Source organism: Bos javanicus, chromosome 7, assembly GCF_032452875.1.
Source record: "Bos javanicus breed banteng chromosome 7, ARS-OSU_banteng_1.0, whole genome shotgun sequence".
Taxonomy (NCBI): Eukaryota; Metazoa; Chordata; class Mammalia; order Artiodactyla; family Bovidae; genus Bos; species Bos javanicus.
Genome location: NC_083874.1, coordinates 59357158 through 59384604, shown reverse-complemented (window position 1 = coordinate 59384604; position 27447 = coordinate 59357158). Strand labels below are relative to the sequence as shown.

Below are 27447 nucleotides of genomic sequence, written 5' to 3'. Positions count from 1 at the left end.
TTTACAAAAGGAAGTAACATTGCCTGTTTTTATTTTTTAAAAATTGCCCTGCCTACTCTAAGAACTAATTTTGCTATAAAAGCTATTAAAACATTTAGGTAAAAAAAGGTCTGGTACAATGAGGAAGAAGAATGTAGATAGACTGGGGAGATGTTTTAGAGACAGTCAACAGAACTTACTGAAGATTCCTTGTTGGAGAGAGCAGGTAGGTGGTGGTATAAAGCAAAGAAAGGATAATATCTTGGGAAAGACAGGCAAGATGGCAGAGGAATAGGATGGGGAGACCACTTTCTCCCCAACAAAATCATCAAAAGATCATTTGAATGCTGAGCAACTTCCACAACACAACTTCTGAACGCTGGTGGAGGACACCAGGCACCCAGAGAGGCTGCCCATTCTCTTTGAAAGGAGATAGGGCTAAATATAAAAGACAAAAGAGAGTCCAAAGAGTTAGGGATGGAGACCCGTCCTGGGGAGGGAGTTGTAGTGAAGGAGAAGTTTCCAAACAGCAGGAATCCCTCTCACCGGAGGGTCTGTGGGCAGTTTTGGAATCTCACAGGGCAATATAACCAGGAGGATAAAAAAAAACAACCCACAGAATATGCGCCTAAACGCAACTCCCAGTGGAGAAGTAGCCCAGACGCTTGTGTCTGCTACCAGTGAGCGGGGGGCTACACAGGGAGGCTTGGGCTGCATGCTTAGGGTAAGGACCAGGCCTGAATGCCCTGAGGACAATCTGAGGGAACTAATGTGAGACAGCAACCCAAACTGTGGGATAGCCAGAGAGAGAGAGACAAGAAAAAAAAAAGAACTTCCCCATGAACATCTCTAACCTGGCCCTCTCACAGAACAAAGGATTGAATGACTACCAAAGGAGAGCTAGCTGGCTGCATACAGACCCGCCCCCTTGCCAGAAGCAGAGAGGCAGGTATGCAACAGCCAGAGCTGGAAGGCAAGGGGCAATCTCGACCCCAGATACGCATCCTCCACCAAACTGTGAGCAGGCTCCCAGTTGCTAACCACGTCTTCCTAGGATCCTGGAGGACTGACATCTGCCAGTAGGGTCACAGCCTGAGATCAGCTCCCCAGAGGAGATACAAAGCACATCTGAGACAGTGCTCTCGCGGCACCCCCGGGAAACTGAGTGGGGGGGACCAGGGAGGTGATTAAGATGCACAGTCCACCTGGGACAGTGCGCTCACCAAGCACCTGGTCACCTGAGCTGTTGGGACCTGGGAAGGGCATAAAACACATGCCCAAGTGAGTCTGTGCCTTTGCGGAGTACCCGAGAACCTGAACCTGAGCAGCTCAGACCTAGGAAGTGCATACAACTCAGGGCCAGCTTTGGATAGTATTCCTGCAGAGCAACCTGGAGTCTGAGCGGTGTAGACCCGGAAAGCACAGGCCACAGTGAGCTGGGGCAAACCCAGTGTGGTCCATACACTGTGAGCACTCCCCACACATGCCAGTGATACTTGCTTGCAGTGTTCCTCCTCTGAACAAGTGAGCCTAAATAAGTGAACACCTTTGCCCCCTTGTGTCAGGACAGAAATTAGACACTCAAGAGACTTACAAACAGGAAGCCAAAATAAATAAAGAGGTGGAAGTGACTCTGGAAGTGACAGATGCAAAAGATTAAAACCCTGTAGTAAACATCAACAAAGCATTGGAAGGGGCTTAGAGAGACCTTGAGAAGTACAAGGTGGAACAAGGAACTATCTGAAACCGAACTGACTCCACACTGCCCACAACAGCTCCAGAGAAAATCCTATAAATATTTTTATCATCAAAAAAAATTTTTTTTAAGTTCTTTACTATTCCTTTAATTTTCATTTTTATAACCTACTATTACCTTGCAAAAAAAAAAAAAAAAAAAGGACCTTATTTTTAAAGCAAATTTCATATATATATATTTATAATTTTTGTGACTGATTTGTTTTTTCTAAATATTGTATTTTTGAGAGTTTAACCTCTATCTAGATTCTTAATCTTTGCTTTTTGGTATTTGTTATCAATTTTGTAATTTTAAGAATCTAATCTTCAGTATCCATTTCCACTTGGGGGTGTGATTACTGGCTTGATTGCTCTCTCTGCTTTGACTCTCCCTTTTCTCCTCCAGGTCACCTCTATTTCCTCCCTCCCCCTTCTCTTCTCTACTTAACTCTGTGAATCTCTCTGGGTGCTCCAGGCTGGAACACTTAGGGAACTGATTACTGGCTAGACTGCTCTCTCCCCTTTTGACTCCCTGTCTTCTCCTCCTGGTCACATCTACCTCCTTCCTCCCTCTTTTCTTCTCCATGTAACTCTGAACCTCTTGGGTGTCCCTCACTGTGGAAAATTATTTCACCATTAACTTAGATGTTTTATCATCTGTGCTGTATGGATGGAGAAGTCTTGAGGCTACTGTAAGAACAAGACTGAAAGCCAGAGGTAGGAGGCTTAAATCCAAAACTTGAGAACACTAGAGAACTCCTGATTCAGGGAACATTAATAGACAAGAGCTCATCCAAAAGCCTCCATACCTACATTAAAAACCAAGCTCCACCCAAGAGCCAACAAGTTCCAGAGTAAGACATGCCACACTAATTCTCTAGCAACACAGGAACATAGCCCTGAGCATTAAAATATAGGCTGCCCAAAGCCTTGCCAAATCCACAGACACTTCAAAATTTACTACTGGACACTTCACTGCACTCTAGAGAAAAGAGATCCAGCTCTGCCCACCAGAACACAGACACAAGCTCCCTTAACCAGGAAAGCTTGACAAGCCACTAGTCCAATCCCACCCACAGGGAGCAAGATCCACAATAAAGAGGAATCATAAACTTCCAGCCTACGGAAAGGCCACCCCAAACATAGCAATCTAAGCAAAATGAAAAGGCAGAGAAATATTCAACAGGTAAAGGAACATGATAAACGCCCACCAAACTAAAGAGGAGGAAATAGGGAGTCTACCTGAAAAAGAATTCAGAATAATGATAGTAAAGATGATCCAACATCTTGAAAACAAAATGGAGTTACAGATAAATAGACTAGAGACAAGGATTGAGAAGATACAAGAAATGTTTAACAAGGACCTAGAAGAAATAAAAAAGAGTCAATCATTAATGAATAATACAATAACTGAGATCAAAAGCACTCTGGAGCGAACCAACAGTAGAATAACTGAGGCAGAAGACAGGATAAGTGAGGTGGAAGATAGATTGATGGAAATAAATGAAGCAGAGAGGAAAAAAGAAAAAAAGACTTAAAAGAAATGAGGACAACCTCAGAGACCTCTGGGACAATGTTAAACACCCTAACATTCAAATCAGGTGTCCGAGAAGAAGACAAAAAGAAAGGGCATGAGAAAAAACTTGGGGAGATAATAGTTGAAAACTTCCCTAAAATGGGGAAGGAAATAGCCACCCAAGCCCAAGAAACCCAGGGAGTCCCAAACAGGATAAACCTAAGGTGAAAGACCCCAAGACACATATTAATCAAATTAACGAAGATCAAACACAAAAAGCCAATATTAAAAGCAGCAAGGGAAAAGCAACAAATAACACACAAGAGGATCCCCATAAGGATAACAGCTGATCTTTCAACAGAAACTCTTCAGGCCAGAAGGGAATGGCAGGACATACTTAAAGTCATGAAAGAGAAAAATCTACAACCCAGATTACTATACTCAGCAAGGATCGGATTCAAATATGAAGGAGAAACCAAAAGCTTTACAGACAAGCAAAAGCTGAGAGAATTCAACACCACCAAACCAGCTCCTCAACAAATGCTAAAGGATCTTCTCTAGACAGGAAACACAGAAAAGGTTTATTATAAATTCAAACCCAAAACAACAAAGTAAATGGCAATGGGATCATACAAATAATAACTTTAAATGTAAATGGGCTGAATGCCCCAACCAAAAGACAAGGACTGGCTGAACAGATACAAAAACAAGACCCCTATATATTCTGTCTACAAGAGACCCACCTCAAAACAAGGGACACAAACAGACTGAAAGTGAAGGGCTAGAAAAAGATATTTCATGCAAATGGAGACCAAAAGAAAGCAGGAGTAGTAATACTCGTATCAGATAAAATAAACTTTGAAATAAAGGCCATGAAAAGAGACAAAGAAGGACACTACATAATGATCAAAGGATCAATCTGAGAAGAAGATATAACAATTATAAATATATATGCACCCAACATAGGTGCACCGCAACATGTAAGGCAAATGCTAACAAGTATGAAAGGGGAAATTAACAGTAACATGTTAATAGTGGGAGACTTTAATACCCCACTCACACCTATGGATAGATCAACTAAACAGAAAATTAGGAAGGAAACACAAACTTTAAATGATACAGTGGACCAGTTAGACCTAATTGATATCTGTAAGACATTTCACCCCCAAACAATGAATTTTACCTTCTTCTCAAGTGCACACAGAACATTCTCCAGGACAGATCACATCCTGGGGCACAAATCTAGCCTTGGTAAATTCAAAAACATTGAAATAATTTCAAGCATCTTTTCTGATCCCAATGCAGTAAGATTAGATGTCAACTACAGGAAAAAAACTATTAAAAATACAAACATATGGAGGCTAAACAACACGCTTCTGAATAATCAACAAATCACAGAAGAAATAAGAAAAGAAATCAAACTATGCATAGAAATGAATGAAAATGAGAACATGACAACCCAAAACCTGTGGGATTCAGTAAAAGCAGTACTAAGGGGAAGGTTCATAGCAATACAAGCTTACCTTAAGAAACAAGAGAAAAATCAAATAAATAACCTAACTTTACACCTACAGCAACTAGAAAAAGAAGAAATGAGGAACCCCAGAGTTAGCAGAAGGAAAGAAATAATAAAAATTAGGGCAGAAATAAATGAAAAAGAAACAAAAGAGGCTATAGCAAAAACCAACAAAACTAAAAGCGGGTTCTTTGAGAAGATAAATAAAATAGACAAACCATTAGCCAAACTCATCAAGAAAAAAAGGAGAAGAATCAAATCAACAAAATTAGAAATGAAAATGGGGAAATCACAACAGACAACACAAATACAAAGGACCATAAGAGATTACTATCAGCAACTACATGACAATTAAAAGGACAACTTGGAAGAAATGGATGAATTCTTAGAAAAGTATAACCTTCCAAAACTGAACCAGGAAGAAACAGAAAATCTTAACAGACCAATCACAAGCATGGAAATCAAAACTATAATCAAAAATCTTCCAATAAACAAAAGCCCAGGGTCAGATGGCTTCACAGGTGAAGTCTACCAAAAATTTAGATAAGAGCTAACACCTATCCTACTCAAACTCTTCAAGAAAACTGCAGAGGAAAGCAAACTGCCAAACTCATTCTATGAGGCCAACATTACCCTAATACCAAAACCAGACAAAGATGCCACAAAAAAAGAAAACTACAGGCCAATATCACAGATGAACATAGATGCAAAAATCCTCAAAAACTTCTAGCAGACAGAATCCAACAACATATTAAAAAGTTCATACGTTATGACCAAGTGGGCTTTATCCCAGGGATGCAAGGATTCTTCAATATTCACAAATCAATCAATGTGATACACATCAACAAATTGAAAGATAAAAACCATATGATTATTTCAATAGATGCAGATAAAAACCCTCCAGAAAGCAGGCACAGAAGGAAAGTACCTCAACATAATAAAAGCCATATATGATAAAACCAGAGCAAACATTATCCTCAATGGAGAAAAACTGAAAGCATTCCCCACTAAAGTCAGGAACAAGACAAGGGTGCCCACTCTTACCACTATTATTCAACATGGTTTTGAAGTTTTAGCCACAGCTATCAGAGAAGAAAAAGAAATAAGAGGAATCCAGATTGGAAAAGAAGAAGTAAAACTCTCACTGTTTGCAGATGACATTATCCTCTACATAGAAAACCCTAAATATACCACCAGAAAATTACTAGAGCTAATCAATGAATTTAGTAAAGTTGTAGGATATAAAATTAATACACAGAAATCCCTTGCATTCCTATACACTAACAGAGAAAACTGAAACAGAAATTAAGGAAACAATTCCATTCACCATTGCAAGGAAAATAATAAAATACTTAGGAATCAATCTACCTAAAGAAACAAAAAAGACCTATATATAGAAAACTATAAAACACTGATGAAAGAAATCAAAGATGACACAAATAGTTGAAGAAATATACCATGTTGATGGGTCAGAAGAATCAATGTAGTGAAAATAAGTATAAACCCAAAGCAATCTATAGATTCAATGCAATCCCTATCGAGCTACCAACACAGAACTAGAAAAAGTAATTTCACAATTTGTATGGAAATGCAAAAAACTTCAAATAGCCAAAGCAATCTTGAGAAAGAACAATGCAACTGGAGGAATAAATCTGCCTGACTTCAGACTGTACTACAAAGCTACAGTCATCAAGACAGTATGGTACTGGCACAAAGACAGAAATATAGATCAATGGAACAAAATAGAAAGCCCAGAGATAAATCCATGCACCTATGGACACCTTATCTTTGACAAAGGAGGCAAGAATATACAGTGGAGTAAAAACAATTTCTTTAACAAGTGGTGTTGGGAAAACTGGTCAACCACTTGTAAAAGAATGAAACTAGAACACTTTCTAACACCACACACAAAAATAAACTCAAAATGGATTAAAGATCTAAATATAAGATCAGAAACTATAAAACTCCTAGAGGAAAGCATAGGAAAAACACTCTCTGACATAAATCACAGCAGGATCCTCTATGACCCACCTTTTAAGCAAAAATAAACAAATGGGACCTAATTAAACTTAAAAGCTTCTGCACAACAAAGGAAACTATAAGCAAGGTGAAAAGACAGCCTTCAGAATGAGAGAAAATAACAGTAAACCAAGCAACTAACCAAGATTTAATCTCAAAAAATATACAAGCAGCTCATGCAGCTCAATACCAGAAAAATAAACAACCCAAACAAAAAATGGGCCAAAGAACCAAACAGACATTTCTCCAAAGAAGACATACAGATGGCTAGCCAACACATGAAAAGATGCTCAACATCACTCATTATCAGAAAAATGCAAATCAAAACCACAAGAGGTATCATCTCACACCAGTGTGAATGGTTGCCATCAAAGTCTACAAACAATAAATGCCGGAGAAGGTGTGGAGAAAAGGGAACTCTCTTATACTGTTGCTGGGAATGCAAACTAGTACAGCCACTATGGAGAACAGTATGGAGATTCCTTAAAAAACTGGAAACAGAACTGCCATACAACCCAACAATCCTATTGCTGGGCATACACACTGAGGAAACCAGAACTTAAAGAGACACATGTGCCCCAATGTTCATCGCAGCACTGTTTATAATAGCTAGGACATGGAAGCAATCTAGATGTCCACTGGCAGAGAATGGATAAGAATGCTGTGGTACATATACACAATGGAATATTACTCAGCCATTAAAAAGAATACATTTGAATCAGTTCTAATGAGGTGGATGAAACTGGAGCCTATTATACAGAGTGAAGTAAGCCAGAAAGAAAAACACCAATACAGTATACTAACACATATATATGGAATTTAGAAAGATGATAACAATAACCCTATATGCGAGACAGCAAAAGAGATACAAATGTACTGAACAGTCTTTTGGACTCTGTGGGAGAGGGTGAGGGCGGGATGATTTGAGAGAATAGTACTGAAACATGTCTATTACCATATGTGAAACAGATCACCAGTCCAAGTTCGATGCATGAAACAGGGCACTCAATGCCAGTGCACTGGGACAACCCTGAGGATTGGGATGGGGAGGGAGGGAGGTGGGAGGAGGTTTCAGGATGGGGGACACATGTACACCCGTGACTGAGTCATGTCAATCAATGTATGGCAAAAACCACTACAATACTGTAATGTAATTAGCTTCCAATTAAAATAAATAATTAAAAAAAAAAAAAGAAAGGATAATATCTCAATAGATGTCTTTGGTAATTAAATGAGATGATGGTACTTTGGGGCTAGGGAAGTTCTAAGTGATTCTTGGTTTTGATTTTTTTGTTTCAAAGTATTTTATCATTAGGAAGTACATATTTTTCAGAACAATTTTAACTTACAGAAACTATGTAAGCTATCTTTTAATCAAATATCAATGCTTAACAAACATTCTGTTCAGGTGAAATGTTGTTTCAGTTATAAAAAAAATCCTGTTACCTAATATAATCATAAACCTTGATGGAGCTGAGCGATTTTACATATACACTAACTGGTCTCTTTCATATATAAATTTGAGAACCACTGTCTAAAATAAATGCTGCAGAGCAGTTTCATTTAGTGGTTAATTTGCAGGGGTGGTGGTAAGGGAATGGAGTGGCACCCCACTTTTGAAAGCAGTAAGTACATGGGATTTATTTTAAATCCAGATAGAAAAACAGTTAATGATATATAAATAAAACTATGCTTTACAGCTATAATTACTTCAAAAGTAATCATATCTAAATAACTTGGCAAAATGCTTTAGCAATTACAGAAGCATGATTTTGACAGATGGTAATATTGTTAGACAATGAGAATTGTTAAAAAATATGGCTATCTCCTCCTGTTTTACAGTGCTGCAAAATGAAGGTAATGAACTGAGATTTTCAGTTAACATAAGTAGTTCACAATAAAGCATTCTAAATCTTAACAGTTTTGGAAGTGCAAATCTAAGATAATATCCGTAACCAAATTATTGAATCTTGGTAAATTAAATAGTACTCTGTATAACAATGAAAACATATTTTTGTTAGAGTCATCTATTACTTTCATGATAATGTTCACTAAAAAAACACCAAATTTTATTTCAGTGGTTTATTAGCAAAGACACTTAACTTATATAAATTAAATGGTCTTTAAAATTTTACAATGCCCTTCTTTGACAGGCAATTACTTCATGCAAGCTGATTAAGTTAAACAGGGCAACAGAGTGAAATCTACTTCATTCTAGCACTAATCCAAAAGTACATTTATGAAAAGTTCTAAAATTCTACAGTAAGTAAAGTAGACATGTGAATATCAATTTCAAACTGTTTAAAATATTGTTATGTTGGTACTTAAGGAGTACAAGCATTAATATTAGTCATTTCAGCTAACATTCATTCTTCATGATCCCTTTTATTTTTAATCCCTATACCACTCTTTGTTTTTTTTTTTTTTCCTGTTGTTTCTTTTACTTGAATTCTTTGTACTTCGAATTTTGATCAACAGTCACATGCCCTTTCTCCAGATCTTTTTTTTTTGGCTGTGCCTTGTGGCTTGTGGGTGCCATCAAGGGATGGAACCTGGGCCATGGCAGTGAAAGTGCCGAGTCCTAACCACTAGAGCGCCAGGGAATTCCCCATGTCCTTATTTTTTATTTAAAAGAATTAACCTGACATGTATGTAATAATAAAAATACACAAAAATATAGCATGAAGTTGGAAAGACCCATGGAGCCTAATGTTTCATGCCAATATTCACTTCTCTAAAATGCTGCCACCATCTTTGGTATTCTTAGGTTTCCTCTTATTGAGGCTGTCTAGTTCCTCAATCTTGGCATTTTGTCACTAACCTCCTTTACTTCTCAGCATTTGAAGATAACACATCTGACAAATTCGGTACCTCAAGTTATTTGTTTTGTAATTATATCTCACATCTACTGAACCTTAATTTCAAATGTTAGTGGATGTAAGTTTCATTGTTCTCTCTTAAATCGAATACAGTATTCTTGCATATGTTTTGGTTCGTGCTGCATCAATATATGACAACAATGAAGGGCACCCCCCATTCTATACCGAGAAGCCAATGGCCATGTAACTTTCTAGTGGAGTCTATACTCTGTCTAGCACATCAACTCCAAACACAACTGCGTTCGGAGGATTTGGGGAGTGCTGCACTTCAAGTGCTGCACCAGTTTCCTACAGATGGTCAGTATTCTCTGAAGTCCAGATCTTTGTGATGGCACACAAGGACAAGAAGGCAAAGAAACAGCGGACTCCACACTCCACCCCTTAACCCCTAGCACTTGCTGGCTCTGCACTTTTGTTTTTGTGTTTTAGGAGGAGAGATTTAGCCAGAAGTTTGAAATGCCTAAAAGTACTCCTGTGGAAATCAGAAGTATGAAATTGGATATAACTGCAATTACTTTAAAAAAACAGAAATATCAAAGCTGAAAATAAAGGTTTAGAATTCAACTGTATATAGTTGGCACTGAAGCCATGAGACTGGATAAGCTTATAGAAAGAAAAAGGGAGAGCAAGGACAAGAGTGGAGGACAGGAGATGGTACAAGTGAAGGAACCTGAGGAGGTGTGTCCAGTGAGATAGGAGGAAAAATCAGGAAAATGGTTTCAGAAAGGCCAAGAGAAGCAAATACCTCAGGAAGATAGAAGTGGACAACAGTGACAAATGCAGCTAAGACGAGATGTCAGAGAAGATACAAGTGGAGAAAATATCACTAACCTTTATAAAAGAGCCACTGGTGACTTTGCCAAGAGCCAAAATGCAGAGTTCTCTATAGAGAGAACATGTAGGGCAGGGAAGTGAAGACAATGCCTACAAATGATTCTTAGGTCAGGCCCTGCATATACAGAGTGATCTTAAAGGAAATTATACACAGAATACTTTCATTATGAAAGTAATGAATACACCAGGGCACCCTATTTTCATTAATTACTCTGCCCAAGAGAATAAGTGAAGGGGCAACAACCAAAAAAGTGGCTAGAAGAGATTCCTTTTCCAGTTCTTAAGTGTCAACTGAGAAACTGGAACATCTGTAAGGAAACAATTTCACTCCATTCTCACTCATCAATATGGGCAGGTGAAGCCTAATAATAGCTGGGGTGGCAGAGAGCAGGAGTTCAGTCAGTATCAAAGAACTGGATGGATAGTTACATAAGTGAAATCCCATAGGTCCTTATTAGCTTATGTGCTTAATTTTCTCGGTGGCTTTGAAGACTTAATGGCGAGAGGTGTGTGAAGGGTATCCAACACAATCTCTACACATATCTGGTATTCATTTTTCCAATTCTTGGTACATCCAAAAATGATCACACTCAAGTTCAATGGTGAGAGAGAATATCTACTGTTTAGCAAGATACCGAAAGATGCTTCTTCACCCAAATCCTGACAGCTAAATCTCCATTAAGCCAGGCTTCTAAGGCTCACTGCACCCTAATTCTCATGGCATCTGAGTCCTTCCCTTTCTGTAAGTACCTCCAATAGATTCTATGGACAAGAGACGTCGCAAAGACAACTTTAAAACAAGCAAGTAGACAGGCAAACTCCATCCACCCATCAGCTGCTTTGTTAGCAAGGTTCCTCAATGTATAAAGTGACAAACTGAAATGGAGGAGAAGGAAACAGGAAAGTCAGAGAAACATGACCCAAAGTAAAAATCATCTCTATCTGGAGCTCACAAAAGATCTGGGTTACCGTCGGCTGCAAACTGCTGCTCTCCTGGCTGCAAGTCTTGCCGGAAGTCATTCTCTTCATCTGAGTCATCTGGGTGATGGTGATTGTTGTCGTGGATGTTGGCATTATTCTGGGCATTATTATCATTGTCATTGTTGGAGTTCTGATTGCTAACAAGGGCCGAGGAAACCCCAATTCCCGTGCCTGCACTCAGACCAACCCGAGCACAGCCCTGAAGCAAGACAAAACCACATGTTTATTAATTTGGGTTAGAATTAAACACTGCAGTTTTAATATTCCTTCATTTCATCTTTACATAGAATACTTATATAGCACTTTAAGAAATACTTTCACCTATTCATAAAGAACCTCATTTAAGGCCCATAACACCTCAAGCAAGACAAAGTTATTAGTCTTTATTTACAGATGATGACATGCACAATGGGAAGGGATCTGCCCAACAGTGCATGACCAGTATGTGTTACACCTGAGACTTGAAACCAAATAATTTGTCCTCAAACCCTGAGCTTTCCCTACTATGCAGCACCGCTGAGCTTTCCCTACTATATGGCACTGCTTTAACAGTGAGGGTATAACCATTAAGAATTGACAAGAGAGAACCTAATTCATTGAAACATTAAGTTTTTATTACAGGAAGTTAAGTTTCTGTATACATTAAGAAGTTTTAAAATAACATTTTGTACAACTGGGCAACTTCAGATTTCCCCAGATACGCAACTGAGTAGAAAAAGTAGCAGCAAAAGAAAACATCCAAAATAAGTTCCTAATCCTTACTTATATTTTGGGTTGCTAATTAGAGATCTAATCTTTCAACTAACTACTCTAAGTAATAATTTTTGCTTTAGCTCAAATTTCCACCTTTGCTCTTACCTTAACTTTATAAACCTGATGGAGACAGCTTTCCACTTACTTTTTTATTTATCTGGAAACCCCTTAGTATTCACTCACAAGAACATATGGCCATCCATTATTATAACCTTTATGCCTTCCTTCACTGAGGCTGGCAGTAAAAAGTCATATTATATCATTTGTAAAGGCATATCATTAGGGAAAAAAAGTTACTTAGGTTGTTTTCTTGAGTACAAAACTCTCTCAAATGTGACTTACTTTGGGTGGTTCACGAAACATTTGGTCCAGTGAAATAAACTCCAGGCTGGGCAACAATTCAATAAACTGGCCGAAGGAGTCCAGCTTCAAAGCATGGCAACGCACTAAGTTGATATCAACCAATCGAGTCCACCTTGAGTGGTCTGTTGAAGAAATGACATGGCCAGAGAAAATATTAACTATTACTTTCTCCATTACTCATGAATTTTGCTATAGGTCACAAAGACTTTCAAACCCATTTTCTTTGTGTAAATTTTATCTTATTTCATGATCTCTAATACTTAATGACTCTAAACTATGATGTCTCCTTACCCAATTTCATGAGAACCAGATGGACTGGAAATCGTTAACTTGAAAGTAAGTCTGTCTTTGTTTAAATGTGATTCACTTAAAACCTACATGCCTATTTAACAACAGGACACTAGTTAAAAGAAATGTTGGTGTATTCCTTTAATAAAACATTATGCAGCTACTAAAAGAATGAAGAACCGAATAAGCCTGCTAATATGGAGAGCTCTCCAAAATATTCTCAATGCAAAATACAAGTTACAGGACAATGTATATACATAGTAAGGTCCTTCAGTATACATAAATCATTTTTAAATGCTATACATGTATAGGCTGCAAATGCACAAAATAACCTGTCCAGAAAAATATACAAGAAACCATTGATGGTGGTTACCTTTGAGAAGAGGAGGCCTTTCATTTTGTACCTTTCTGTACTGTTTGATACTGTTTATCAAGTGCATGTATTACTTTTAGTTTTTAAGTGTTAACAGGAGTTCTGAGTGATGGGATTATAGGCCATTTTTTATTTTCTTCTTTATACTCTTCTGTATTTAAGAAAACAAACAAACCAAAAACCCAATAAATGTTATTTTTTAAAAGTGATCTATGCCAGCTACAACCTAAAGCTTGTACTTTCCAATAGCTTCCTGGTGCAGCTGGGCAAGGGGTAGAACTTCTCTTCCCATGGGTGAGACATGGCCATTCTAACAACTGATCTTAGCAGAGGCTCAGGAGCCCTGCAATAGGCCTGGAGGTGGGTTTTGTGTGGAGCTGTAGTATCCCTGTGTGGTGGCTCAGACAGCTGTCAGTGTTGGTTTGCAGCTGTCAGTGAGAGGGCCTGTTTGGTACGAGGATGTCAAAATGAAAAGTCTCTAGCTCTGACTTTATTAAAGGCTTGTGAATTTAGGTATCTAAGAAGTGCCTTAAAAAAAATAAATAGCATTACTCTCTTGGGGTGGGGGGGGGGGGGCGCGCAGAATAAAACTCCTCTCATAAGGGAAAATACCAAGTGCAAAAGTCACACTTCTGTACCCAAGGTATCAGGCAGGGAGATATCATGTGAAGTAGCCTAAAATTTTAAGGTAATAGAAAATTTCACTACGTGTTTAGTATGTCATTTAATTGAAGTTTTTAAAATACATACATACCTACTTTGTCTGTTCAGATGATATGCCATTTTAAGGTAACACAGAGAAAACAACCATAATATCCCAGGCAACAATTCCTAAGCTTAATTTTACATGCCCGGCCCAAAGAAAAACACATAACAATTAGTGCGACTGAATCTATAATCTCGACAAGTGCAAATTTCTAGGCAGAGAATCTCAGGAGTTCAAAGAGGCACTGAAGTATTTCTAACTCAGTTATCAAAGGCTCCCAGAACTTCTATGAACAATCTATATAAAAATCTACATTTTACATGAGGAATGTTAATGCCATACAGAAAACAAAGATATGTATTATTTTGACATCAATAAAATATACCTGTACTTAAGATATAGTACCTGAGATCCAATTGTATGGGTTATGTAGATGGGGGCAATTATAAATTGCCAGATATTTGATACAGGAGAAAACTTCATTGACTGCCTTCATCCCTATATCAGTGATAATACCAGGATTTTCCACCACATCAGCCAAACCATATTTCACCAGATCTGCATTAGCCATTCTGCCTAGAAAAAGATTTAAAAAACAAAAGATTCTTTAGTGTCATGGAATCTTGACAACTTAAGCTGTCAACTATTTAACATCCAGTATTGAAGAAAGTAGGGAAAACCACTAGACCATTCAGGTATGACCTAAATCAAATCCCTTATGATTATACAGTGGAAGTGAGAAATAGATTTAAGGGCCTAGATCTGATAGATAGAGTGCCTGATGAACTATGGAATGAGGTTCGTGACATTGTACAGGAGATAGGGATCAAGACCATCGCCATGGAAAAGAAATGCAAAAAAGCAAAATGGCTGTCTGGGAAGGCCTTACAAATAGCTGTAAAAAGAAGAGAAGTGAAAAGCAAAGGAGAAAAGGAAAGATATAAACATCTGAATGCAGAGTTCCAAAGAATAGCAAGAAGAGATAAGAAAGCCTTCCTCAGTGATCAATGCAAAGAAATAGAGGAACACAACAGAATGGGAAAGACTAGAGATCTCTTCAAGAAAATCAGAGATACCAAAGGAACATTTCATGCAAAGATGGGCTTGATAAAGGACAGAAATGGTATGGACCTAACAGAAGCAGAAGGTATTAAGAAGAGGTGGCAAGAATACACAGAAGAACTGTACAAAAAAGAGCTTCACAACCCAGATAATCACGATGGTGTGATCACTGACCTAGAGCTAGACATCCTGGAATGTGAAGTCAAATGGGCCTTAGAAAGCATCACTACGAACAAAGCTAGTGGAGGTGATGGAATTCCAGTTGAGCTATTTCAAATCCTGAAAGATGCTGCTGTGAAAGTGCTGCAGTCAATATGCCAGCAAATTTGGAAAACTCAGCAGTGACCACAGGACTGAAAAAGGTCAGTTTTCATTCCAATCCCAAAGAAAGGCAATGCCAAAGAATGCTCAAACTACCGCACAATTGCACTCATCTCACACGCTAGTAAAGTAATGCTCAAAATTCTCCAGGCCAGGCTTCAGCAATACGTGAACCGTGAACTTCCTAATGTTCAAGCTGGTTTTAGAAAGGCAGAGGAACCAGATATCAAATTGCCAACATCTGCTGAATCATGGAAAAAGCAAGAGAGTTCTAGAAAAACATCTATTTCTGCTTTATTGACTATGCCAAAGCCTTTGACTGTGTGGATCACAATAAACTGGAAAATTCTGAAAGAGATAGGAATACCAGACCTCCTGATCTGCCTCTTGAGAAATTTGTATGCAGGTCAGGAAGCAACAGTTAGAACTGGACATGGAACAACAGACTGGTTCCAAACAGGAAAAGGAGTACGTCAAGGCTGTATATTGTCACCCTGTTTATTTAACTTATATGCAGAGTACATCATGAGAAACGCTGGACTGGAAGAAACACAAGCTGGAATCAAGATTGCCGGGAGAAATATCAATATCCTCAGATATGCAGATGACACCACCCTTATGGCAGAAAGTGAAGAGGAACTAAAAAGCCTCTTGATGAAAGTGAAAGTGGAGAGTGAAAAGGTTGGCTTAAAGCTCAACATTCAGAAAACGAAGATCATGGCATCTGGTCCCATCACTTCATGGCAAATAGATGAGGAAACAGTGGAAACAGTGTCAGACTTTATCTTTTTGGGTTCCAAAATCACTGCAGATGGTGACTGTAGCCATAAAATTAAAAGACGCTTACTCCTTTGATGGAAAGTTATGACCAACCTAGATAGCATATTCAAAAGCAGAGACACTACTTTGCCAACAAAGGTTCGTCTAGTCAAGGCTATGGTTTTTCCTGTGTTCATGTATGGATGTGAGAGTTGGACTGTGAAGAAGGCTAAGCGCCAAAGAATTGATGCTTTTGAACTGTGGTGTTGAAGACTCTTGAGAGTCCCTTGGACTGCAAGGAGATCCAACCAGTCCATTCTGAAGGAGATCAGCCCTGGGATTTCTTTGGGAGGAATGATGCTAAGGCTGAAACTCCAGTACTTTGGCCACCTCATGCGAAGAGTTGACTGACTGGAAAAGACTCTGATGCTGGGAGGGATTGGGGGCAAGAGGAGAAGGGGACAACAGAGGATGAGATGGCTGGATGGCATCACTGACTCGATGGATGTGAGTCTCAGTGAACTCTGGGAGTTGGTAATGAACGGGGAGGCCTGGCGTGCTGCAATTCATGGGGTCGCAAAGAGTCGGACATGACTGAGCGACTGATCTGATCTGATCTGATCTGATGATTACTCTCTATGACCGTCCTGCTTCATCTGTCCATTGTCAGGTTCAGATACAATCTTGGGTTAGGTATTCTGTACAAATGGTAGCCTTTATTTTGCAAAATAAAAATTTACGTTAAAAGTTAAGAGACAGGTAGCAGATTATTTTCAATTGTCTAGAAAAGGAAAAAAGAATTTGAAGTCTTAAAGCAAAACTGACGGATACATTGTACTGGTTTACATTTATGGTAAAGTTTTATTAGCTTTTAAAAAGAAAAATAAAATCTTAAAAATATAACTCTCTGGGACTTGCCTGGTGGCCCAGTGGTAAAGAATCTGCCCGGCAATGCAAGGGATGTGGGTTTGATCCCTGCTTGGGGAAATAAGATCCTACATGCCATGGAGCAACTAAACCCACACACCACAACTGCAAAGTCTGTGTGATGCACTAAAAGATCTCGCATGACACGATGAACAACAATTTAGACCCGATACAGCCAAATTAATTATTTATTTATTTAAAATGTAACTCTTTTGCTGTATAAGGATAATGTTTTTCAAGTCAGGTGTGGCCATGTGTAGAGAAGAGTGAACTTTGAGAATCTGGATCCATTTTTAGAACTATGGTATTGGTTAGTAAATATTTATACCTTAGAGAGTGGACTTTTAACTCAGACACTCCCGTTCTCTCTGTCTGGGCTTTAGGGTCTACTGTCTTGTCAGAAAGTAGGGGCTGGGTTTAGTGATCAGCCAGTCTAGATTATGCCACTGGATATCACACTGTGTCTCCTGCTTCCTATTATTATTCCTGCCACCTGCCTGACCTTTACTCTATAGGATGGTCCACTTTACTATGAGCAATTTGAAGGAAAACTAGACTCTGCCTAGTTTACAGTTACATTTTCAATGTCCAGCATAATACTGGGATATAGGAACCCAATAAATGTCTCTCACAATCCCAGCGATCAAAACTGACACAAACTACAAAGAAAACACTGTTGCTCTGGTGAAGCTGTCCTGCCCATTACTGGGATTTACTCCCACCTCTTTAAATTTCTTTCCATACAATTCATGGTCTCGCTCCTAGGGTCCCTTTTTTTTTGTATTTACTGGCATTCTTGGACATTTTACCTTAACTAATTCTTCATAATTTTGCTGAGAAATACTCTTTAATCTCCTGGTAAAAATTTTGTTTTTGCTCTGTGAAGTATAATTTGCCTTCTCACTTATGATCATCTTGAACCTGAGTGGGTGTTTCCAGCATTACTGCTGCAGCCTAGCATGATAAATCCATGTCTTACATTCATTCCTTTGATATTTGTTCCTATTTTTAGGGTCTCCTGATTGTCACACTTCTTCAGAACCCTGATTACATCACCTAGGACTTAGATTGTTTCTTTTTCCTTCAGCCCAGAGGTCAGCTAGAAGTAAAAGCTACCATTTACTGAATTTTTTTTTTTTTTTTTAGATTTATTTTACTTATGGCTGCACTGGGTCTTCTTGCTGCACACAGGCTTTCTCTAACTGTGGTGAGCTACTCTGTTATAGTGTTTTGAGCTACTCTGAGTGGGGGCTCCTCTCTGTTGTGGTGCACGGGCTTCTCATCGCGGTAGCTTCCCGTAGAGCACAGGCTCCAGGGCACTTGGACTCCGGCACTTGTGGCTCGAGGGCTCCAGAATGCTGGCTCAGTAGTTGTGGCACACAGACTTAGTTGCTTAGAGGCATGTGGGATCTTCCCGGACCAGGGATTGAACCCGCATCCCCCGCGTTGGCTCTTTACCACTGAGCCACCAGGGAAGCCCTACTGAATGCTTTCTAAGTGTAAGAGATTATAAAAGTCCATGTTTTCTCACTTGTCAAATGGATATAAGACCGTTTTCTACTTTTTTATTGGGTGATTTGAAGCCAAGAAATGATTTGCCCCAGGTCCCATGATTAATAAAATTCCATCTCACTCCTTCTTTCCAAAGTCCCAACACTAAAGACTACTCTATACTTCTCCTGAATCTGAATGAGTTTTACACCCCTAGCACTTTCCCACAAAGCTCTGAAATCATGAATCCACGTAAACAAAGAACCCCTCTCTGAGTGTTCATCCTTGGATCACTTTTCTTACATTCCTAGTACACAGCATCTACTTTTCAGCACATCCATTTCCCCAACCTGGCACTGCCACTTTTACCATAAGTGTATGGGGACAAAGGTGATATTTCTATATTTTGCCAGAATCTCTGGAACAAAGAACTGATGCGAGTTTTACCAGGAGCCACCCCAACCTCCTGGAAAGATATTTCAAAATCTAAATGGCTAAGAGGCAAGAGATTAGTGACAGAGTATAAACAGTGACCTGTAATCTCTCCATGTTTGTTAGAGGCAATTGGCACCTATTCCCATACAGAGAATCCCAGACGTATCTTTGGAGTAACGGAGGAAAGTACATATATAAGAGAAATGGGTGAACTGTAACAAATATGAAGAATGAATTATAAAAAGATAACTAATAGATTATTAAGTATAAAGAAGACTATGAAATAAGCTATGTTGCAAACATAAGATAATGGTAGTCAAAAGGTAAAGTGTTTTCAAATGAAAATGTGTGTTGAGGGGAAACAAACACTATTGAGAAATAGTTGGTTATAAAGACAATTCTCAGTGGACCTAAAATATAGTCATCATGAATATACAAATCCATTAAGTTTTTAGCTCTTAGGAAGAACAAAAAACAAGACTGCAGAAAAAGCACCAAATTACCAATAATAATTTTAACTATTACTATTAACTTAAAACTTTAAGTTATTATATAGTAATATATATAACATATTTTCAGTTACTATATAGTAAACTTAAAATTATTAGCTTAATAAAATTAAGCTAAAGCTAATAATTTTAAGTTACTATATAGATACTGTAGAAACAGAGAATGTTAGCAATTTCACTGAAAAAGGAAAAACAACAGTCATATTGTTTGATCTGGACTGTCTTAAGAAATCAAGGTTGCTGCGAGAAATAACCTCAGATATGCAGATGATACCACTCTAATGGTAAAAAGGTGAAGAGGAACTAAAGAGCCTCTTAATGAGGGTTAAAGAGAGTGAAAAAGCTGACTTCAAACTCAAACGTTAAAAAAACTAAGATCATGGCATCTAGTCTCATCATTTCACGGCAAATAGAAGGGGAAAAAGTGGAAGCAGTGACAGATTTTATTTTCTTGGGCTCCAAAATCACTGTGGATGTTGACTGCAGCCCCAAAATTAAAATATCTTTGCTCCGTGGAAGAAAAGCAATGACAAACCTAGAGAGTGTATTCAAAAGCAGAGACATCACTTTGCCAACAAAGGTCCATATAGTCAAAACTATGGTTTTCCCAGTGGTCATGTACAGACATGAGAAGTGGACCATGAAGAAGGCTAAGCACTGAAGAACTGATGCTTTTGAACTGTGGTGCAGGAGTAGACTCTTGAGAGTCCCTTGGACTACAAAGAGGTCAAACCAGTCAATCCCAAAGAAAATCAACTCTGAATAGTAACTGAAAGGACTGATGCTAAAGCTCTAATAATTTTGGCCACCAGTGTCGACTCACTGGAAAAGACCCTAATGCTGGGAAAAACTGAGGCAAAAGAAGGGGGCAGCAGAGGATCAGATGGTTAGACAGCATCAATGAATTTCAGCAAAACTCCAGGACATGAATTTGGCCAAACTCCAGGAGACAGTGGAGGACAGAGGAGCCTGGCATGCTGCACGCCATGGGGTTGCAAACAGTTGGCCATGACTGAGCAACTGAACAACATAAACAACAAAGCCTTCTTACGTTCTTTTACAATGCAAATTAGATCCAAAGAAAAAAAAAAACACCACCTGGTATGACACCCAGAGTTTAAGAAAGACTTGTTATAAATTACATGAGTAAGAAACTAATTCTTGCAAAAATAAAAACATGCTGATGGTGTAAATGTTCTTGCATGTCTGACTACTGTCATGTGGGAAAAAGTTTGAATAGTGAACTGACATGCATTCAAACCCAAAGGATTGAATTCCCAATTTTAAATACATTCCAGAAAACGGTGTGAACAAGCCTTCCAACAGCAGTTATTATTAAATGAATACTGACCAAAATATGCTAACACTATCAGAAAATCCAGAACCCCCAGCAGGCTTATTACAGAAATGAAGAGCAGGGGTAGGGGCTGGGACCTCATCTGAGAGGACCAGCAAAAGCTTCAAGAAGTGTGGTAGGTCAAATTCAGCAAACAGAAGCAAGGATGACATCCTGTGAAAACAATGAGGCAGAATGGGAGAGAAACTTGGGGAGCAAAGTGGAGACAAGATCAAATGTAGGTAAGGATCTTTTTTGGGATAGACAATCACTTCATTTTCTGTAATATGCTAAAATCAGAGGCAATGTAGAAAACAAAAAATCACTGGCTCTTCAAGTTCAAATTTTTCAAGAAGTGAGAGCACCTGAGATTTGAAGTATTTTTATGTCTAGGAAAATAATGGCACATTCAAATTTAGGGTTCACTTTGTCAGGTAACTTTCGAACAATAATTTTAGGGCAGTAAATGAGCTAATTCTTACTCTGCAGCAAAAACTCATCTACATATCCCAGATGAAGGGTTTCAAACTGGGGGAATTCCAACTCTGCCATCTTTAGGGCGGAAAAGACGCCATCTTTGGTTAGGGAAGGCTGGATCCGAACTTCATGTAACCTACGAATGAGAGACACATAAAGGAATAAAATGAAAGCCATCAAAATAAAAGGTTCTTCCTAATGAAACGCTCTGAAAGAAGTTTATCGTACTGAAGTGTCAAATGCAAAAACACTGCCTCCTCCACAAAAAAATATCAGAGATGCTTCCTTTAAAAGAGCATTTTATAAAAGTGTGGGCAGATCTAATGTGTACACTAAAGTCACAGTAAGAACAAATTATAATAATCTTATATCCTTTTTGGTACTTTCCTGAACCTGATTAAGTCAAGGCAAGAATCTGATATTTCTTCAATACCTTTTAGAGGTTAATATTAAGTCCTGTTTTTAACAGAGTATAGTCCTATATAGTAGGTAACAATATCTATTCACTTAAATACAGTTTTATTTATACTCTTCATATTCTATGATGGAAAGGAAGTTTCCTTTTTTAAAATTCAATTTAAATATTATAAAAGTAAAAGCAGAGGTAGACTTTTGATATGTAGGAAATAGTAAATGTGGCATAAAGTGATGTGAAGATAGGTTAAAAATTTAAGTGTTAAAGGTCAGGATGCTGAAAAAGCTTACTTAAAACAGTGATTTCTAAATAACAAGTATCACCAACTAAAACAATTCAGAAAACTGTCCAGAGGACGAAACAATGGCTCCTGAGCAAGTATCAGTACTGACTTCTGTTGGAATCTCAGGCACTTCCAGATAACTGACAGCTTTTTTCTGATGAGATCATGCGCATTTTAACACTTGCTGGGTCTGGACTGCAGCTCAGTTGGTCATCAGTTGTATAGAAGACTTCCCCTAAATGATAACCTACTGCTATTTAAACAACTTCTCTGTATTTTAAATCTGAAAAAGGCATGATCAAACGTCATATACATATTCTGCCAATTTTTATAGCACAGATAAAAACATAATTCTGACCCAATGTGAAGAGAAAACATACCTACGGGCAGCAGTGATGATGAGGTAACCAAGATCTACTTCAAGTGCATTTTTACAAGCTCCCAAAACAATAGTGTGCAAATTTCGGAAACCACCTAGTTAAAGGAAAAGAGGAACAAAAACAATTATCCCATTTGACCATAGCACTTTCAGTAAAGCATTTATATACACTTTCAGTGATAACTGTTTAGGTATAATCATTTTAGTGCTTGTATATAACACTGTGGTTTTAATTTTCATTTCTCTATGATCAGTGAAATTTACCATATTTTCATGTTTGCTGGCCGTTCAGATATCCTCTTTCATTAAGATCTTTTCTACTCAAAATTTTTTCCTATTTTTCCTCTTGTTTCTGACTTTTTCTCACTAGTGTTAGTTCTTCTTGTATTCTAAATACATAAATTAGAATACATGTATTTTAAATTCTTTCAGTTCAGTTCAGTTGTTCAGTTGTGTGCAACTCTTTGCGATCCCCTGGACGGTAGCACACCAGGCCTCCTTGTCCATCACCAATTCCCAGAGTTTACTCAAACTCATGTCCATTGAGTTGGCGATGCCATCCAACCATCTCATCCTCTGTCATCCCCTTCTCCCGCCTTCAATCTTTCCCAGCATCAGGGTCTTTTCAAATGAGTCAACTCTTCGCATGAGGTGGCCAATTACTGGAGTTTCAGCTTTAGCATCATTCCTTTCAAAGAAATCCCAGGGCTGATCTCCTTCAGAATGGACTGGTTGGATCTCCTTGCAGTCCAAGGGACTCTCAAGAGTCTTCTCCAACACCACAGTTCAAAAGCATCAATTCTTCAGTGCTCAACTTTCTTTACAGTCTAACTCTCACATCCATACATGACTACTGGAAAAAACCATAGCTTTGACTAGATGGACCTTTGTTGGCACAGTAATGTCTCTGCTTTTTAATACGTTGTCTAGGTTGGTCATAACTTTTCTTACAAGGAGCAAGTGTCTTTCAATTTCATGGCTGTAGTTACCATCTGCAGTGATTTTGGAGCCTAAAAAATAAAGTCAGCCACTGTTTCCCCATCTCTTTCCCATGAAGTGATGGACTGGATGCCATAATTTTAGTTTTCTGAATGTTGAGCTTTAAAGCAACTTCTTTACACTCCTCTTTCACTTTCATCAAGAGGCTCTTTAGTTTTTCTTCACTTTCTGCCATAAGGGGGGTGTCATCTGCATATCTGAGGTTATTGATATTTCTCCCGGCAATCTTGATTCCAGCTTGTGCTTCAGCCAGCCCAGTATTTCTCATGATGTATTCTGCGTATAAGTTAAATAAAGCAGGCTGACAATATACAGCCTTGACGTACTCCTTTTCCTATTTGGAACCAGTCTATTGTTCCATGTCTAGTTCTAACTGTTGCTTCCTGACCTGTATACAGATTTCTCAAGAGGCAGGTCAGGTAGTCTGGTATTCCCATCTCTGTCAGAATTTTCCAGTTTATTGTGATCCATACAGTCAAAGGTTTTGGCATAGTCAGTAAAGCAGAAATAGATGTTTTTCTGGAACTCCCTTGCTTTTTCAATGATCAAGGGGATGTTGGCAATTTGATCTCTGGTTCCTTTGCCTTTTCTAAAACCAGATTGAACATCTAGAAGATTGAACAACATTCACGGATCACGTATTGTTGAAGTCTGGCTTAGAGAATTTTGAGCATTACTTTGTATTCTAAATATTTATCTGATAGCTGTACTGCAAATAGCTTCTCCCAGTCTGTAGCTTGACTTTTTTACTCAAGCTCTCACTTATGCCTTTTGATGAACAACAAAAAAAACTCTTTAATTTAGCACAGTTTACCAATTTTTTTCTTTATGGTAAATGCTTTTTGATGTACGAATCTCTGCCCAACAATGTTAAAGAAAACATTCTCCAAACTTTTCCTTTAAAAAGTTTATTTTTTATATTTGGATCTATGATTTTTCTGAAATTAACTATTGTGTGAGATATTCTGGCTCCTTAAGTAAAATTAGAGTTGTTCTTAAATACTTATTAGGGAAGAAGAGTCTCTGTTGCTCTTTTAGGCCGTTTATGCAAATTCTTGGCTTTTGGCACCTCTCTCTAGGTCTTCTAATGAACGATTCCACTGTGGTCTTGTTTTCCTTTCTGACTTTAATCTTGTTAGCTATGGACATGGAGTAAAAATTGCGCTGTTCATTTTGAGGGAGTCTCCATTCCCTTCACAAAATGTAATGAACTACACTTGCACCAGACTTGATTAACTGACAAAATGTTAAAAATGCACTGCTTACTCATTTTAACAGTATTAATGATAACATCTCTTTGTTACCAATGATACTCTATGATTTTCCATTTACATTTTGGACATTCAAGGTTACATTTTCTGTTCCCAACTATTAATTATCTATATAACTATACTTCTTGGTCTTTTTCTTACAATGAGGAGATAGTTTACATGGAGCACATTCTACTTACACATGATCATTTAAAATATAATTATGGGTGCTAGGCAGTAAAATCTTTTTTTCTTTTAAAAGCCATCATCTGATGGGTATGGGTGATCTAGTATCCAACTGACAAACTTTAAAACATTTTATATACTATAAAGTATCAGACAAACATTAGGTTAACATTTCTAATGCCTGAGTTCTTTTGTAGACCTAATTTGTCTAAGTCAAAAAATATCTCTTCTCAGCAATAGACACTAGGATATTTCTGTTAACATTTCTCAGAAAGATTTCAAATATACCATGAATTATTAACTAACTGATAAGTATTAACAAGCCAGAAAATATGACTTATCATTTTGAGAAGGTTTAACACTGCATAAAAAGGAAATGAACACTAGCCACACTCATAGTTACTTATTCTTCATCAAATATACCAGATAGAAAGTAAAATTACTAACAAGCATTTCTTTTATAAAGACTCTGTAGAAAAGCTAAATAAAAGCTTAATAATTTTTTTAACAGATTTTTAAAATATTTAGTAACTAAAGGAAAATGAATACCTGATCTCCAACTGTCTTCAACTACATGCTGAATAAGACCTCCAAGGAAAGGAACTCGAACCATTTCTAAATGTTCCAAGTTGCGGGCAGAGGCTAGGCCTGTTACTAAAGGGACATATTTCAAGGAGTTTGTGGGTCCTGAAGAAAAACAATTTCAATGGAACAATGTAAATTGCCAAGATGATTTTTCAAATCAGCAACAGAAATGAATAACTTATAAATTCTATGTCTGAAAATGATAGCCGAGTGGCTGGCTCTCTACAATTTATCATTGGAAACAAAACCATTAGTAAATCAACCACATACTGATTCAGCATATGGATTTTTCAGTAACATTGGAGATATAGTATTTTTTTAAATTCCCTGGAATCTCAATAGTTTTGAGCTGAAAATAACTGAGGGGGGAAAAGGCAAGTTGAAAATTTGATCTTTCATTAAAATAAATAGCTCAATGACTTAAACATCTCTCTATGTGACCAGTATTATATTAGGTGTTATGGAAGATCACAAGATAGGAGCCTATCCATCAAAGAGTTTGTAACTGACATGGACATAAAACATGAATAATTATAAAAAGATAAAAAGGCAGAACATATCAAGAACAAAAATCAAATCTGGTGTACTACATAAAAAAGAGAAGGAAGTAAGTTGATGAGGCAAAACTTGCATAAAAGATGCGTACAAGTAAAGAGGAGGAAGGAAGTGTTAAACCTCAGGACAAGAAAACAAGAATAAGAAGACACTCAGGTGAGAGCTGGTATGGCTGTTTGGGAACAGTGAGTAGGCAAGCCTGACAATAAAAGGGGTACTTTGGAAAGGACTCTGAAATAAGGTATCAAGAACAGCTCTGATTGTTATGAACTCTGAAGCAGAACAGTTCCCACTTGACACACTAGGACAGAAGAAATACTTAAGGTTTTGAAACAAAAATGTAGTATCATAAAAGCAATGTTTTATACTTTAAGGTATATTAAGTCAGACAACATTTACATGCAAAAAGATCAAGAGACCAGAGACAAAGAAAATATACAACAATTTATTAAAACAAACCTATATAAAAAGTGTCCATAAGAAATATGTAGAGACATTTTTGACACTTTGTGAAGGGTCAAAGATAAATCATATGTCTACTGTCTTTAAAACAAAAAAAAGTACATTTATATAAGGTAAGTTACAAACATAAATAGTAACAGCATAATATAATTTCACTTACAATGTATCATATCTATGCAGTTTGCTTTAGGATATTTTTAGAATGGTACATGTATATTTCCACTACAATTATAGACCCTTACCTGCACAGTTCCTCATGACAAAAGTTCGTAAACTGATGCAAAGAAAATCTTTGAACGGTTGTGGTTTAGTGAGTCTTACCCACTTCATGTAAAGGTGCCTTAGCATTGGGATACAAGGAATTTCAGGAACATTCACCCCTAAAGCATATACACACAAAAAGAAAAAAAACAAGAAAACCACTAAGACACTGTTTGCTGTGTACAGGTCCAATAGTCTATTTTTCAAGTTGACAATATATCCTTCCTGGATATTTTCATCAGAACAAATTATCTAGTTAGCTCCTATGAAGATAAGCTTATATAAAACAGGCTTGTAAAGAACAATTTAAACAAACAATAAACAGACTACTTTGTAATTTCTTTAGAAAAGGAAAATGGAAAGATGGGATTTATAAAGTATTTCAACATTTTATACACACAAGCTTTTCTCTTAACTCTGTAACTCTTCAAGAGTTACCAAGAATCATACTTGCAGAGGACCATTTCTGAAAGAAAAGGGGATGTACTGTAGGAGGATAAGTCAAGAGATATGGAAAAAGAGAGAATATGGGTAACTTGAAAATTCTTATGGAAGGACGCAGTTTGAGGAACTTGCCCCAAAGTCTAAACACTGTAGATTAGGGAACAGCAAAGAAGTGACAAATTCTCAGAAAGAAATTCAAGGATCCAGAGTGATGACATTTAGAAAGCAACAGCTGGCAAAATCAGTTTAATATAATTTTTAACCTTGAGTCAGTAGAAGCCCTGCTAGCAACAGCAACTAGAGAAAGCAAAATTGGGAGTACTTAAATCGGTGGTTCTTTGAAAGCTAAATTCTACACATTCTACTGTAA

At 37.7% G+C, this 27447-nt stretch overlaps 1 protein-coding gene across 14 annotated transcripts in view; it reads right to left on the bottom strand.

The window, feature by feature from the left end:
* Window positions 1-27447, bottom strand: part of FBXO38 (F-box protein 38) — a 65067-nt gene that overhangs the window by 19912 nt on the left and 17708 nt on the right. For all 14 annotated transcript variants that reach the window (XM_061423937.1, XM_061423943.1, XM_061423944.1 and 11 more), the window contains 7 exons: window positions 26615-26752; window positions 25320-25457; window positions 22337-22430; window positions 21264-21394; window positions 14347-14517; window positions 12554-12696; window positions 11447-11657 (listed from right to left, as the gene is read on the bottom strand). In XM_061423937.1, coding sequence (XP_061279921.1) covers window positions 11447-11657; window positions 12554-12696; window positions 14347-14517; window positions 21264-21394; window positions 22337-22430; window positions 25320-25457; window positions 26615-26752 — 1026 coding nt within the window. The remainder of the gene's footprint in view (window positions 1-11446; window positions 11658-12553; window positions 12697-14346; window positions 14518-21263; window positions 21395-22336; window positions 22431-25319; window positions 25458-26614; window positions 26753-27447) is intronic.